Source organism: Miniopterus schreibersii (genome assembly GCF_964146895.1).
Source record: "Miniopterus schreibersii genome assembly, chromosome: 20".
NCBI classification, from domain to species: domain Eukaryota; kingdom Metazoa; phylum Chordata; class Mammalia; order Chiroptera; family Miniopteridae; genus Miniopterus; species Miniopterus schreibersii.
In genome coordinates, this window is record NC_138122.1 from 24444466 (window position 1) to 24458525 (window position 14060).

A 14060-nucleotide genomic window follows, 5' to 3' on the forward strand; every position below is an offset into this window, starting at 1 on the left:
GGGCAGTTATGACGGGTTGTTTTGATTATTTTCACCTAGATATTCTACATTTCCTCATTTCTCTATACCGTCAATTACATCTGGTATCTGTACAAAGAACTAAGGATGAAACACTCCCAGAGTGGACACAGCACATTTTCCCTGGTAAGTTTTATTCAGAGTTAATAGTTATGAACAGTATGCAAAACAAATCACATATCCTTGGTAAACAGTGGAAGCATTCAGTAGTGTCTAGGTGATTTCATGGAAGTTAATAAAAGAAAAACCATGTTCTCACTGAGTTCCTATCCTGTTGACATGATTTCCTTGTATCTCATGCCACCAAATTGATTATAGGAAACTTCATGCATAGTACTGCCATTTATGTCTGGTTCTTCAATAAGAAATAATCCTTGGCTCTGTACAAAACCATCATTGTTGCCAAAGAAAAAGAACTTGGTGAAGAGTCAGGTAAAGTGTTCAGTTTGGTAACCTGGGATTTGAACTACAGGTATTGGAAAGAGAGAGTGTTTGTTCTGCTCTGCTGTATTTCTTCAGCATGTGTGGGTAACAGATACTGGTTTGTAGAAGGGCAGAGGAATTAATATGTGGTAATCAGAAAGCAAGATTAACCCAGGGAGAAATTAGTTGTCTTTCCTTCTTTGGTTCCCAGAGTTTTGGGCAGTATCTAGCATTATAATTATGCAAGAGAAGAGAGCACTAAGTCAGTACATCTGGACACTTTTTGTGGGTGAATGCATATTTATATATCATATATTTCACCAATTTTAAGTATACAATTTGATGTGTGTGTTTTTAAAAAATGTATATTGATTTCAGAGAGAGGAAGAGAGAGGGAGAGAGAGAGAGAGAAACATCAATGGTGAAAGTCATTGATCGGCTGCCTCCTGCACGCCCCTACTGAGGATTAAGCCCACAACCCGGGCGTGTATGTGCCCTGACCAGGAATCAAATTGAGATCTCCTGGATCCTAGGTGGATGCTCAACCACTGAGCCATGCTGGCTGGGCCGATGTGTTTTTTTATGTTCGTTTGTTTGATTCTCACCCAATGACATTCTTTTCATTGCTTTTTAGAGAAAGTGGAGTGGGGGGGGGAGGGGAGAAACATCAGTGTGAGAGAGACACACATCTATTGGTTGCCTCCTGCACACCCCCTGGCCAGGGCTGGGGATTGAGCCTGCAATCCCCTTGGCTGGACTCAAACCTGGGACCCTTCAGTCCATGGGCCAACACTCTAACCACTTAGCCAAACTAGCTAGGGCCAGTTCATTGGTTTTTAAAGTAAATTTACCAGATTTTATAGTCATCATCATAAGACAGCTTCAGATTATTTTCTTCACCCCAATAAAATCTTTTATGCCCACTTACTGTTAATCTCCTTCCCACCCTCTGTACTAGGCAAAGCACTAATCTACTTTCCATCTCTAGATTTTTCTTTTCTGGACATTTCATATAGATGGAATCATAAGTATATATAATCTCTTGTGTCTGGTTTATTTCACTTAGCATAATGCTTTTGAAGTTTATCCATTGTAGTATTACAAAAGTAATTTCTTTTTATTGCTGAATAGTATTCCATTGTATAGTACACTTTGTTTCTTATTTCTGACTCAGTATATCACTAAGTGATCTTGGCAGAAGACATTTTTATGATGTTAGCAATTTTCATTTATTTAAATGTTCTTATATGTTTTAATATTATTATACATATTTTACTAAATATTCCAGTCTTCTTATTTCTGCAGTATCCATTCTGTTTTAATATTTTTATTGATTTTGAGAGAGGAAGGGAGAGGGAGAGGGAAAGAGAAAGATCAATGTTAGAGCAACACATCAACAGGCTGCCTCCTGCATGCCCCCGACTGGGGATTGACCCTGCAACCTGGGCATGCACCCTGACCAGGGAATTGAACCTTGACCACTTGCTTCCTGGGTCAGCGTTCAACCACTGAGCAGTACCCGGCTGAGCTGAAGGGGATTTTTAATTTTTTTTATTTTTTAAGGGGACCATGGAGTAAATGAGTCTGGAAAGCCTCCCAACATACCTTTCTCTAGAGCCTACAGATCAGTTCTAGGACAAGTGAAAGTGGTACATTGTCATGCACATGATGAAACTTAATAAATATTTCTTGAATGAATAAATGGTACTATAGCATCATGAAAGGAGTATTTGAAGGTGAATCAGGACATCTGTCTTCTAGACTCAGTTCTGTCATTGATCTCCTGTATGACCTTGGGCACATCATCTCCCTCCCTTGGGCCTCAATTTTGTATCATAAAATTATGTTGGTCTAGATGATCTCTAATGCCCTTTCCAGCTCTAAAATGCGATGATAGTCTTAAATCATAATCTGACTGACTGATTTAAGAAGATATTCTTTTCTTCTTAAGAGAATAATTGTTTTTCTAGCCTTGTTCTAGATCAGGGGTCCAGCCCTTTGGCCGAAATCATTTGGTCTGGCCCTGCCAAGGCCTCACCAAAGAGAAGCAGTTGCAGCCATCACATTAGGGATGAGTTAATTAAATGTTTTGACCAAATATAGCAGGCTAATTTTAACTTGATAATTTTGTATGGCCCTCAAATGATGTTATAAATATCCAAATAGCCCTTGGCAGAAGAAAGGTTCCCCACCCCTGTTCTAGATACACTGTTGGAGAAGGGCAGAGGCAAAGAATGCTTTTAAAACTTTTCTCTTTTGCTGTAAGGAGAAAAAGCAATGGGGAAATCATTGGGGAAAAAGTAGCCTGAAGGAGACCCCTTATGCAGCATTCTGGACAAGATATTGCAGTCTATACAAGCAGTCAGTATAATATTTGCAGTGAGCAAATATTTTATGTACTGTCCAGTTCAGTAGCCAATAGCCATATGCAGCTATTGAGCACTTTAAATGTGGCTAGTGTGATTGAGGAACTGAATTTAAAATTTTATTTACTCTTAATTTTAATTTAACTACATTGTATTGAGCAGCACAGGACTATATTCTGGTGCCCTTTTCTCATTTACCAGTGGGGACTCAACTCTTACAATTACTCTTCTGTATTTTAAATTTGTATAATTTCTCAGCTCCCTACAATTTAGAAATGACCTATGTCCATGACTGTGTATCCTTTTACATGTTTGTCTACGTAGTTCTAGATCCTAGAGCTGGAAGGTACTACAAAGAAACTCATTTCCCTCCTTTCAGGCAGATGAATGTCTGAAAAGTTCAACAGTCTTACAGGGGTAGTATTTCAGGTTTTTATTCTTTCATTCACTCACAAGCTAAGAGACTGACTGGAATTTGGGAGAGGTTATTCTGGCACAGTCATTCCCTAAATAAGTTGCCACAGGATACCATAAGCCAAGGATGGGAACAACATAGGGTAATATATATATTATGAAATATATATGTATTTTTAAGGCTTGTGCTCCTGGCAAGGAGAACAAGTTAATTTTGAAGTAAAGGGAGAAAGAGACATAGATTAACTGTCACATATGGTATTCTACTGCTTTATAGTCATACAGGTGCATATACTGTACTTTTCTTCATGTAACACGTGCTACAAGCACTAGTTCCAAGAAGGTAAACTCTAACCAAAAAATTTAACCCCACTCCCTATTATTCTGTCATTATAGCTTTATTCCAGGAGCCTTGACATGTTTTATTTTTTCTTCTTTTATTTTTGAGTTCTCTTTTAAATACCCTAGCAAGACTTCTGCCCTAAACTTTTATTAATAAGCTTTTTATCAGAAACTCATTGACATCCAGGTAAGGACAAAAATTAAACACAGGATAGCGACCTGATGGGTCAGGATAGAATAAAAAGAGAAGGGATGTGGGTGGGAGAGTTCACCAAAGACAAATTTCATTTATTTTCCATTTTACCTAAAATCAGCACTGTCTATCCAGCTTGAAATCATTTGCTATTCTTTTTTTTTTATTCAAAGTTCTTAAGGCAAGTTAATTACCCATCTCCGGTTATTGATTAATCGCTCACTTAATGCTTATTAATCCTAACAATGCCATTCCATATTATCTCTACTTTAAAATAGAAAAAAACCACACGTGTTTTCTATTCTGTTATCTCTTTAAGGTGTTCTGTTCAAAATATTTCACCCTAAATTCCTAGTGGATAGGGACCATTCTTCTGTAGTTAGTTTTACAGTGTCTAACATAACTGGAGATTTTTAAAATGTTGTTTCTTCTAGAATCTAATGGGTCTTGAAGGGCGTATAATCCAAAGGGCTTATTTGACCCTGCCCTTATTATACTAACCCTGGCCTATTATGCTGTCTGCTGGCCTCTTATACATGGACTTTCACTCTGCCCGTAAGGAGCGAAAAGCCCACACCTCCCTGGATATAAAGAGAAAGGGATTGAACTGTTCTTAGAGATGGGACGTTGCGTGATTTTACATTTTTCTTTCTTTTTAAGAGAATTTGTCTTGGTATCCAAAGCTTAGATTAAGCCACTTCTTCCAGGCTCTCTTTGTGACTGCTGTACTTTTTAGAATATGGTAATACAGATAAAATTCTCTTGTCTCCAGTGCTAAGGAACTATTTCATTGAATTTCATAGTAAGTGTTGCTTAACTGAAGCAAGCTGGCTCTTGGGGATTTTTGTTCTGTCAAGTGGTAAATAATAACCTGGTATTTATTATAATATGATTGGCAGTATCCTAAGACATGGCTCACATTTATTCTTTTTATAGGTTATCGATAATACTTGCCAAGCTGGTCAAATAGCCATCATTTTGTCGAGGTAAGATTTTTGCTTGCTTTCCTAGCAAGGTGTGGGTTCATCATTCTGCGCCTCGGTGGGAACAAATAGGAGAACAGTGCCCTTTATTTCTATTGAATCTATCATGTCTCAGTCCTCATAGAGCCTTTCTGAGTAGGAAGCAACAAATATGTGGTCTTTGATTCCATTTTCTCAGGATAGGCAAATAGTTTGAAGTTACAGATTTGGGTTTTAGCCTCAATTCTGCCATCAACTCTATGTGGCCTTCAGATATTTCCCTTTAAATTTTTGGACTTTTAATTCCTTTATACGTATAATAAAGAGTTGTAATAGGTGGCTTTCAAGGTCTCATGTACATTCATAATACTGGGTGAGACTCTTCAAATTATTAAGCCCAGAAAGGGTTTGGATCTCATTTAAGTGGTCACTACAGAGTTGGTTTTAGATTTTGTAATGTTTATTCCTGTATCTTTTCCTCTGGATAAATAATTGGTTATTTAAGGTGTACTTTGGGAAAGCTCCTAGGGAGGGGCTTATGAGAATGAAGTTATTTCTGGTCACCATGGAAAGTGAAACAGACTGAGCAAGCACAGAACTCCTTGTTAAAATTTTCCTTCCATTTTGACCCACTTGGATTTTTAGCTGACCACACAAGTCCCAGAGATTCTCTGTGAAACTCTGTTAGGGTTCATTACCCTAAGTATAAAGTTCATTCCTCACTTTCCCTCCCCAGTAATTGAAAAAGAAGGCATGCTTAAGGTCTTTGAGGTCTTTTTCTTAGAGAAATTAAATGTGTGTGTATTAGTGGAGGGGGGCGGGGATGCTGGAGATAGGAGAAGAACAGGAGAATATTTTGCAAATGGAAAGGGCATGAAACAGTCTGAATATTAGGGTGATAAGGTTTTTTTCCCTCCTAGCCTGATACCTCTACTATTGATAACACCTGTATTCTGTCTGGGCAATGCCAGTGAATGTTTCTACAACTTCAGCCAGAGCCATAGGTGAGTAAGGACCAAATCTATCATTTTTGTGGTAGCCTACACCTATTCTTTTCTGCAAATGGAGATGGAAGAAGACTTTCTACATACATTCTGGCCAAGGTGCTTGTAGTTGAAATGGGCTGTGGAGTAATGTGTAGGCAAGTCTGAAAATACATAAGTAGAAATATAACACAAAGTGACTAGAAGATAATGTGTCTGTGAGAAGGAACAAAGTGTTACGAACAAGGATTAGCGTAGTGATAAGTAAAATTTTAGACTCATGAACTTTTGTTGCACTGATAAGTATCTCTAGTTTTATATCTAGCAGTACTCTTGTCCATTTTCTTCCTAGGTGTATCCTGATGTACTCATCACCATCAGCCATGGCTGAACTGCCTTCTGCCAACACATCAGTCTGTAGCACACTTTATTTTTATAGGCTCACCATTTTCCTGGCCAGCTTTCTACTCAGCCTCTTCACCATTGTGGTATGATGTCACCTTACCTGCCTTTTTGGAAAGAAGCAAAGGGAGGATGGGGTAACACTCCCAAGGCCTGGGAAAGATGAGGTAGAAAGTCACTTTCCATAGTCCTAGACTTTAAGTCTAGGACTTTGTTAAGGAGATATTGACAATTTACTTACTACCTCAGTCTTTTGGACTTCCCAAGATCAAATGATGAGTGGGAAAAAGAAGCTGTATTCATTCTGTGGGAATTAGCTTCATTCTAGAACTAATACATGTTCTTGTGGATCCTCATGGAGTATCAGAGCAGAAAACTAATATGTGTGAAGTATATCCTTTATATAGAATGATATTCTGGAACATAGGACATGAGCTTTAATTTAATTTTCCAAATGATGAAAGAGTTTTCTCAATTCTTTATTGGCTATAAATTTGTGTTTATGGTATGTCTAACTGGGGTTAAGATGCTAAGTGGCTCAGGAAGGTATTAAATTCTCATCTGACATCATCAAAGTGATGAACAATTAAAATAATCAGCTATCAGACAATATGTTATTTATATATAACTGCCCGGTACAAAATCAGTAAGCAAGCAATATGCCTTCTAATTTCCCATATCTATATTTCAGTATCATTTTCTCCTCTCTTCATATGTTAGTTCAGGGATTACAAACTACTACCTGCAGACCAAATTTATCCCACAAATATGTTTTGTTTCCCAGTACAGCTAGTACGTGTGAACCAGATGTAATTGTGGAGACTTTCCTTTGACAATTCAGATATAAATTATGGAGATAGCTTAGCTCAAAATCAGCAACTTTATAAAGATTGCACAGTGACTAATTTATATTAAAATGGCTTTAATGGTTTATATTTAGAGTGGATTGACAAGAGACAGGTAGCCTGGCACCCTGGGGATTCCTGTTTGCGTCTTCAGAATAACCCAGGCTTCAGTGGGCATTCAGAATTAGCATTCTGATTCGTTTTTAATCAACAGATGATGAACTGATTCTACTAGCCATAAATATTCTCAAATAAGTTCAAGCCTTCTTTTGACTCCTATGTCTGTGGGAAAAGGAAACTAGATGGCTAAACTTAAGTAGTTGGTTGTTAGAGTATGGATCTGGATTATTAGGGAAAAGTTTCAAATTTGGTCAAGATTTTTTTCACCAAGATTATTACCTAATTCACTCCCCACAAAAAGCACATTGGACTTCTGAACTGATTTATATTTCTTTCATTAGCTAAACTGTATAAAGACAGTCCCCAAAGGAAGGGAAGAGCAATCTATTTTCCATCTAAGGGCAAGAAAACACTTTTTTTTTCCTCTTAGAGTTGAAAATTTAAGCTCAGTTACAGTGCTAAAGTATTTATTTTAAGGATATTAAGCATAGGACACTTTCTAACTCAATCTCTAATAAAGTTTTTAAAATCTAACCAGACCAGGTTAGATTTTTATATCTAATCTCACCAGGTTAGATTTTAATTTTAACTTCTTATGCATATTTTGATCAGCCTTCGTGAGGAAAAAAAATCCTGAGGGTTGATGTTAAGGTTCATGTTTTGAACATGGTAACCACAAGTTTGGCTAATATCTGTCCATTTCCCTAGCCAAGCAAAATTCATTCTGAAGACAATTTTCTGTAAAGACAGAGGAATAGTCCTTTCCTGCTGTTAGATCCTAAGTGAATTATCCCTCTAAAATTTAGGAGGATAGACCTGGAAAGTTACTAAGCCTTGGAGAAACTACTCACTGCTATACCCATGTCTAGGTCTTACTCATCCAAGCCCAGACACTGTATAAGAAGTTTGTGAAATCAACTGGCTTTCTGGGAAGTGAACAGTGGGCAGTGATTCATATTGTGGAGCAGCGAGTGCGCATCTACCCAGTGGCCTTCTTTTGCTGCTGGGGCCCAGGTGGGTATCTTAATGGAAAGAGCTGGGCAATGAAGAGGGCACTATTGGGTTCTGATCAAGCAGAGTTGTCTCACCAAGAAGGATGACAGCAAATTCCTGTCCATCTTTTAAAATTCAAGTTGTTCCCACTCGTATTTCCCAGTTTTCCTCAACCTCCTTAACAACTTCTTATGTTTTGGAAGTTAAGATCATTAGACATGAGATGCAACCTGCTATGAGAGGAAATGTCCTAACAGATATTAATACCTGTCCTTCCTGCTACATAAAGTTGTAGTGAAGATCAGATTGGGTAATGTTTATGAAAGAGCTTGGTAAACTCAAAAATGTTAAAAGTGTAACTTACTATCTTTCTATAGTATGTCTTGCCACCATTGCTCCACTAATAATCTGCAAAGTTTAATCAGTAAGGAGTAAAAATTGGAGACCCAAAGCCCAGTGGTTTATATAACTGCTTAATCTCACTGCTGGTCTTCATTATGCCTGTAGCTTCCATTTTAACAATGCTTAGGCATGTATACTGAAGAATTTTATGCTCAGGCAGCCAGGGATGACCACAGGATTTATATTTTGTGTTTTCACAGCTGTCATTTTGGTGATCATAAAGCTGATCAAACCACAGGACACCAAGCTTCATATGGCCCTCTATGTTCTTCAGGTAACACCTTCAACATCTAGCATCTCTGTTCTCACACCCTCCTGTCCTATTCTTTTATACTTCCATTACTCTGTAAGCACAACTTTTTCTCCCTCAGGGTATTTATTTCTGCATAGCAAAAGATAAAATATATTATTTATATTTAGTTATGAATAATGCGAAATTTTCCTCACAGATGTGGTAGACACTTTTGTGAAAATGGTCCCATGCATTTCAGAGCATATGTATGTCTGGTCAGCTTCATTTTATTGATGTGTTTTTAAGGGATGAGTAAAAAAAACAGGATCTACCATCAAATGTTCTTATGAAGCACTAATAGTGACATGATTCTCTCCCATCCAGAGTGAATTGAATGGGATAAATTAGCTATTCTAGGTGAGTGGGAGGGAGTAGTAACGAAATGGAATTATTCTCTTCTCCTCCATCAAATTTAAGAAGGCTTTTGGGGCTGACTATGCTAATAGGACAGTTTTCTCAAACCTAACCTGGAAATGGGCCAATAAGGAGGGGCTTGAAACCACTTTATTGTCCTGATAGAAACACTGAGAAATATGACCAACTCTCTCAATCATCCATGACAAGGTACAGTGTGAAGGGTGAGTTCAGGAGAGCTAGAAAGATATTAAAAACTGACACCAGATCTTGATGTATGAGATAGAGGAAATATAATAGTGCTTTATAAATAAGGGGAATGGGAACTGTTCCCTGGATCTTTGAAAACCTGAAGGATGGGCTCCATCACCCCTTCATCTCCTCCAGGCTCTAACAACATCATCCCAGGGCCTGCTCAACTCCGGGTTATATGGATGGACACAGTACAAGTTCTTTCAACTAAAGCAAGAGACTCGACGTGATGCAGACACCCAGACACCATTATTATGCTCACAGAAGAGATTCTATAGCAGGGGCCTAGATCCATTGGAGTCTACCTTTGCTTTTGCTTCCAGCACCTCCACTACTCTTTGAAACTATAATACCGGAATACAGGAACGAGTGATTCCACACTAAGAGATTGGGGAAAGTGCTGGGGAACATCTTTAGTCTTTTGTAACCATGCCTTAAACTATGGAAATGAAAGGAAATATAGTGTCGTGGTTAGTAGCCATTCTAGGTGAATTGGGCAGGATCTTTTCATTATTTTCAGATTCACTGGTGATTTTCATTATTTTTAGATTCACTGGTGATTTGTTCAAGGAGATGAAGCCACTTTCCATCTAAGAGATGGTCTCATTACCTCAATGAATATTAGATTTGTCTAAGTCTTTTCTAGAAAAAAAATAATTCCAGTTTATTATTTATACATGCCATTTCCAGGCTTTCTACTCTATGGTTGCAGGTGAAGTAGGGTGGCATGCAACAGTTTGCTCAGATCTCGTCATTGCTATTACTATCTCTGAGGTTGGACAAAGAAAGTTCTGGGTTTCTGTTCTTTGAAGAGGTTTGGAAACTCAGAATAAGCAAGAACAACAACTATCAAAAAAGTGACAGTGGGATCCTCAAATACACCACATTCTCGTCTCATGGCATTTGCAGGCCACATGGTCATGCTTCATTCTCAAGTTGCGGCCAAGCTCATGAGCCATGAGAACTGCATAATGCAGCATATCTTCATGAGAGAAAGATTCAAGACTGATTGCATTCTAAGCAGTGCAGATATCACTGAGAAATGCATAGCCCCGGTACTTCCCAAGACTTTGGCCATTAAGCATATGAGCAACATCATGTTTCATCCTTCTCAAAAGATGCCAGTCTCTCCAGCAGTCAAAATTTAGAAGTATTTCCTGCTTAGTCAGGAAGATTTTCAGTAGGTTTCTCTCTGTCCATATGTGTAATCTGATAAATACTGCTTTCACATTTAACTCCTTCATGTGCCTATTGACCAGGGCATGGGAATCTGTTATAATCTGTGTTGTCTTAGTAACACTGTTATTTGGAATCACTTATTGTCAACGACAATAACTATTTCTACATACTTGAGAAGTGTCCACATATAGGGCATAGTAACTAAGGAGGGCTCTATTCTGCTCTGAAGTTGTGAAGTGGTTAAGAGCTCATCATTTTTATCTCCCCTGACTGCATAAGACTCACCTGATTTTAAAGATAGGCTATAAATCACATGTTCAAATACGCTTGATGTGAAAGAGTGCCATGTAAAGTCAGGATTCTCATTAACCCTGAGCAAATGCTGATAGTCACAAGAGAATCCAGGTCACCCTCTGAATACCCAGTCATCCTGAATTAAGGCATATCCAGCCCAGGTTCCCGTTTTGAAGTGTGTATATAGGGAAGTTCTTGACAAATAATCCTTTTTTGCTTCAAATTAATAATATGCCATTTTCCTTGTATGAGCAGGTTATAGGCCACATTTTCTGCTTTTTCTTTCAGTTCTCTGAGTATCATTAGGTTCCTAGGGGTGACTATCTCCTAATAAAGGCACATCCCTTGAAGTATAGTGACTCCCAGCGGTAAGATGACATGTAGCTTAGTATGGGAAGGGCCCATTCTCAAGCATCCCACCTGGGGAGTTATGGAAGAAAAATCACTTAAAATCTTATCCATGACCATTTGATTTCATAGAAGAAAGGTCAGGGAGGGAGGCAAAGTAACTAACTGGGATTGTCATTGTCATGGCCCAAGTGAAATAGCTAGTGATCCCAGACCTCTGTCTCTCATTTGCCTTCCCTGGGACCCAGATCACTCTATGACACAGTCGTTTAGCCAAACGTCAAAGCTGTGCTGCATGCCAGAAGGACAGTTGCTCCCACCTGAGTATTATATGATGACACCTGCCTTTTAGCTGCCTCTCTTCCTATTCCTGTTGTGCTCTCTTTCTTTAGGAATGTCCTTACTTTGCTATCTCCCTCTAAAAACAAAAGTTTTAGTGTTCCTTAGCTGTGCTCCCCTGCTATCTTTATAGAGGGGGTATACCAAGGAGAGGAAACTTTCAGAGGTCCAGCCAGTACTCTGAACCAGAATTGAGCCCCGAGAAAAGAAAAAAATGCATAACTACCTTCCCTCAGTCTCTGTTCCCATGGAACAGCCTTCTCTGTCATCTGTCATTGTTTTGAGTCATTGAAGCTAACGGTTCCAGAGCAGGGGTTTGTGGATCTCTGGGTAGGTCACATGCCTCTGCTGTCCAATGCCTTTTGCACCATTTCCTACTCTGTACCATACAACCCATTTCAAACCTCCAGTCCTTTTCCTTGTTCCCCCATTGTTCAAAGTATGTTTATTTATTTGCTCAGTCCTGGAATACATATAAATTATTTTTATAATAACTAACCCTGCCTCTGTAAAAAGCAAATATATGAACTAGAGAACAATGTTTGTGTTCAGTTATTTTTGTCTTTAGTCTTGCAGTATGAGATCAAAATAATGTTCTTCAAAATAATTTAAGTTAGTATTTTTCCATCTAGACCAGTATATTCAGTGTGGTTATATTACTCATTTTTTTTATAGTTAGACCCTATATTACTACTTGTATTTCCTTTTGGCTTGTAAAATGTTACCATGATTCTAAAAGTCAGTTCTATACCAAAAAAATGTACTCCAAGTACACGTCCTTGAGCCTTTAACCTGTCCCCGTGTCCTCATTCTTGCCGTTCAGATTGTACTCGCCAATCTCAATAGTACTTGGTTTTTCTGTATTTCTTACTGCAAATTAGTAGATACATGTATATTTCTTTTATCCCTTCTTATGTAAATATAGCATGACATTTTACACTTTCCTTTTTAAACTTAAATATACATCTTATAAATCACTCCATATAAGTTTATAGAGATCTGTCTTATTCTTTTTTACAGCTGCATAGTACTCCATTTTGTGGATTTACCTAAATTTATTCGGTCAATCTCCTGTGTATGTGCTTTTAGTTGTTTACATTATTTTGAAATTACACACATGCATCAACAAATAATCTTGCATATATGTATTTTTTGGAGGCAAATTTCTAGAAATGGGAAGGCATGCTAACTGCATATGTAGCTTTGTTTGATATTACCAAATTCCCCTTCGGAAGGGTTTGGCCAGTTTGCATTCCGACTAGCAATGTATTGGAGTGCCTGTTCCTCCACAGTCTAAGCCACAGGATATGTTGCCATGCCACACATTTTAATTTTCACCAAACTGGTAGGTGAAAATGGCATCTCAGTGTTGCATAATTTGTATTTTTCTAATTCTGAATAAATTTGAACATATTTTAATATGTTTAAGGGCCATTTTTATATTTTTACATAATTGTCTGTTTATATCTTTTCTTTTTTTAATCAAAGTTTTGTTCTTTTTTTTCTCCTCAATTCCCCCTCCCATCTTCATTGAGGTAGAATTCACAAATAAAATATATATTTAAAGTGTACAACCTGATAATTTGATATATGTGTATATTGTGAAATATTTATTGTGAATATAAATTTTCTAAAAGGCAAGGAACTAGAATAGTTAAAATAATTTTGGAAAAGAATAACATGGAAGGAACCACTCTATTCAGTTTCAAGGCTGTAGTATTGGTTGTGGGGTAGACACATAGGTCAATGAAACAGAATAGAGAACGCAGAAACAATGCACACGTGTATGGCCAACAAATTTTTGACAAAAGGGCAAAAAAAATTGCATGGAGAAAGGACAGTCTTTTCACTGAATGGTGCTGGAAAATGGGGGATACATAGTTTAACAAAAATGAACCTCAACCTAAACCTTACACTTTATACAAAAATCACCTCAAAATAGTTAATAAATTTAACTGTAAAATATAAAACTATAAAACTTTTTAGAAGAAAGCATAGAACATCTTCAGAAGCTAAGGCTTGGTAAAGAATTCTTAAACATGACACCAAAAACATGATCCATAAAAGAAAATATCCATAAATTGGATTGAATCAAAAGTAAAACTCTTGCTTTCTGAATGACTTTGTTAAAAGGATGAAAAGACAAACTATAGACAGGGAGAAAATATTTGCAAGCCACTTATCTGATAAAGAAACTTATACCTAGAATATATTAAGAACTGTCACTACTCAACATTATCAAAGCAAACAATCCAATTAGAAAATGAGCAAAAGACATGAAGAGACATTTCACTGCAGAGGATATGTGAATGGCAGATAAGCACATGAAAAGATGTTCTGTTTATAACACTGTCAAAAAACGTGTATGTGAGATGGCAGCAGAACATTCTTCTCTTATGTGTGATTTTTCTTGGGCACATTGGCTGGTAACTCCAGGCCCACACGCTTCTCTGGATGGCCCTTACATATTGGTATCCTAAAATGATGCCAGTTGAAGACTAGGTATCCCAAAAGTCTCCCCTGTGTTAGAAAATGACCT

At 37.6% G+C, this 14060-nt stretch overlaps 1 protein-coding gene across 8 annotated transcripts in view; it reads left to right on the forward strand.

Moving 5' to 3' along the window:
* Positions 1 to 14060, forward strand: part of TMEM116 (transmembrane protein 116) — a 103502-nt gene that overhangs the window by 19279 nt on the left and 70163 nt on the right. For 6 of the 8 annotated variants that reach the window (XR_013997828.1, XR_013997829.1, XM_081123358.1 and 3 more), the window contains exons 5-10: positions 40 to 144; positions 4693 to 4742; positions 5639 to 5722; positions 6054 to 6189; positions 7938 to 8082; positions 8664 to 8737. Coding sequence is in view for 6 of the 8 variants with exons in the window: in XM_081123358.1 (XP_080979484.1) it covers positions 40 to 144; positions 4693 to 4742; positions 5639 to 5722; positions 6054 to 6189; positions 7938 to 8082; positions 8664 to 8737 (594 nt within the window). In the remaining 2 variants the exon portion in view is untranslated. Of the gene's footprint in view, positions 1 to 39; positions 145 to 4692; positions 4743 to 5638; positions 5723 to 6053; positions 6190 to 7937; positions 8083 to 8663; positions 8738 to 9496; positions 13091 to 14060 lie in introns of those variants that run through there. The other 2 variants (XM_081123360.1, XM_081123363.1) reach the window with 2 other exon arrangements.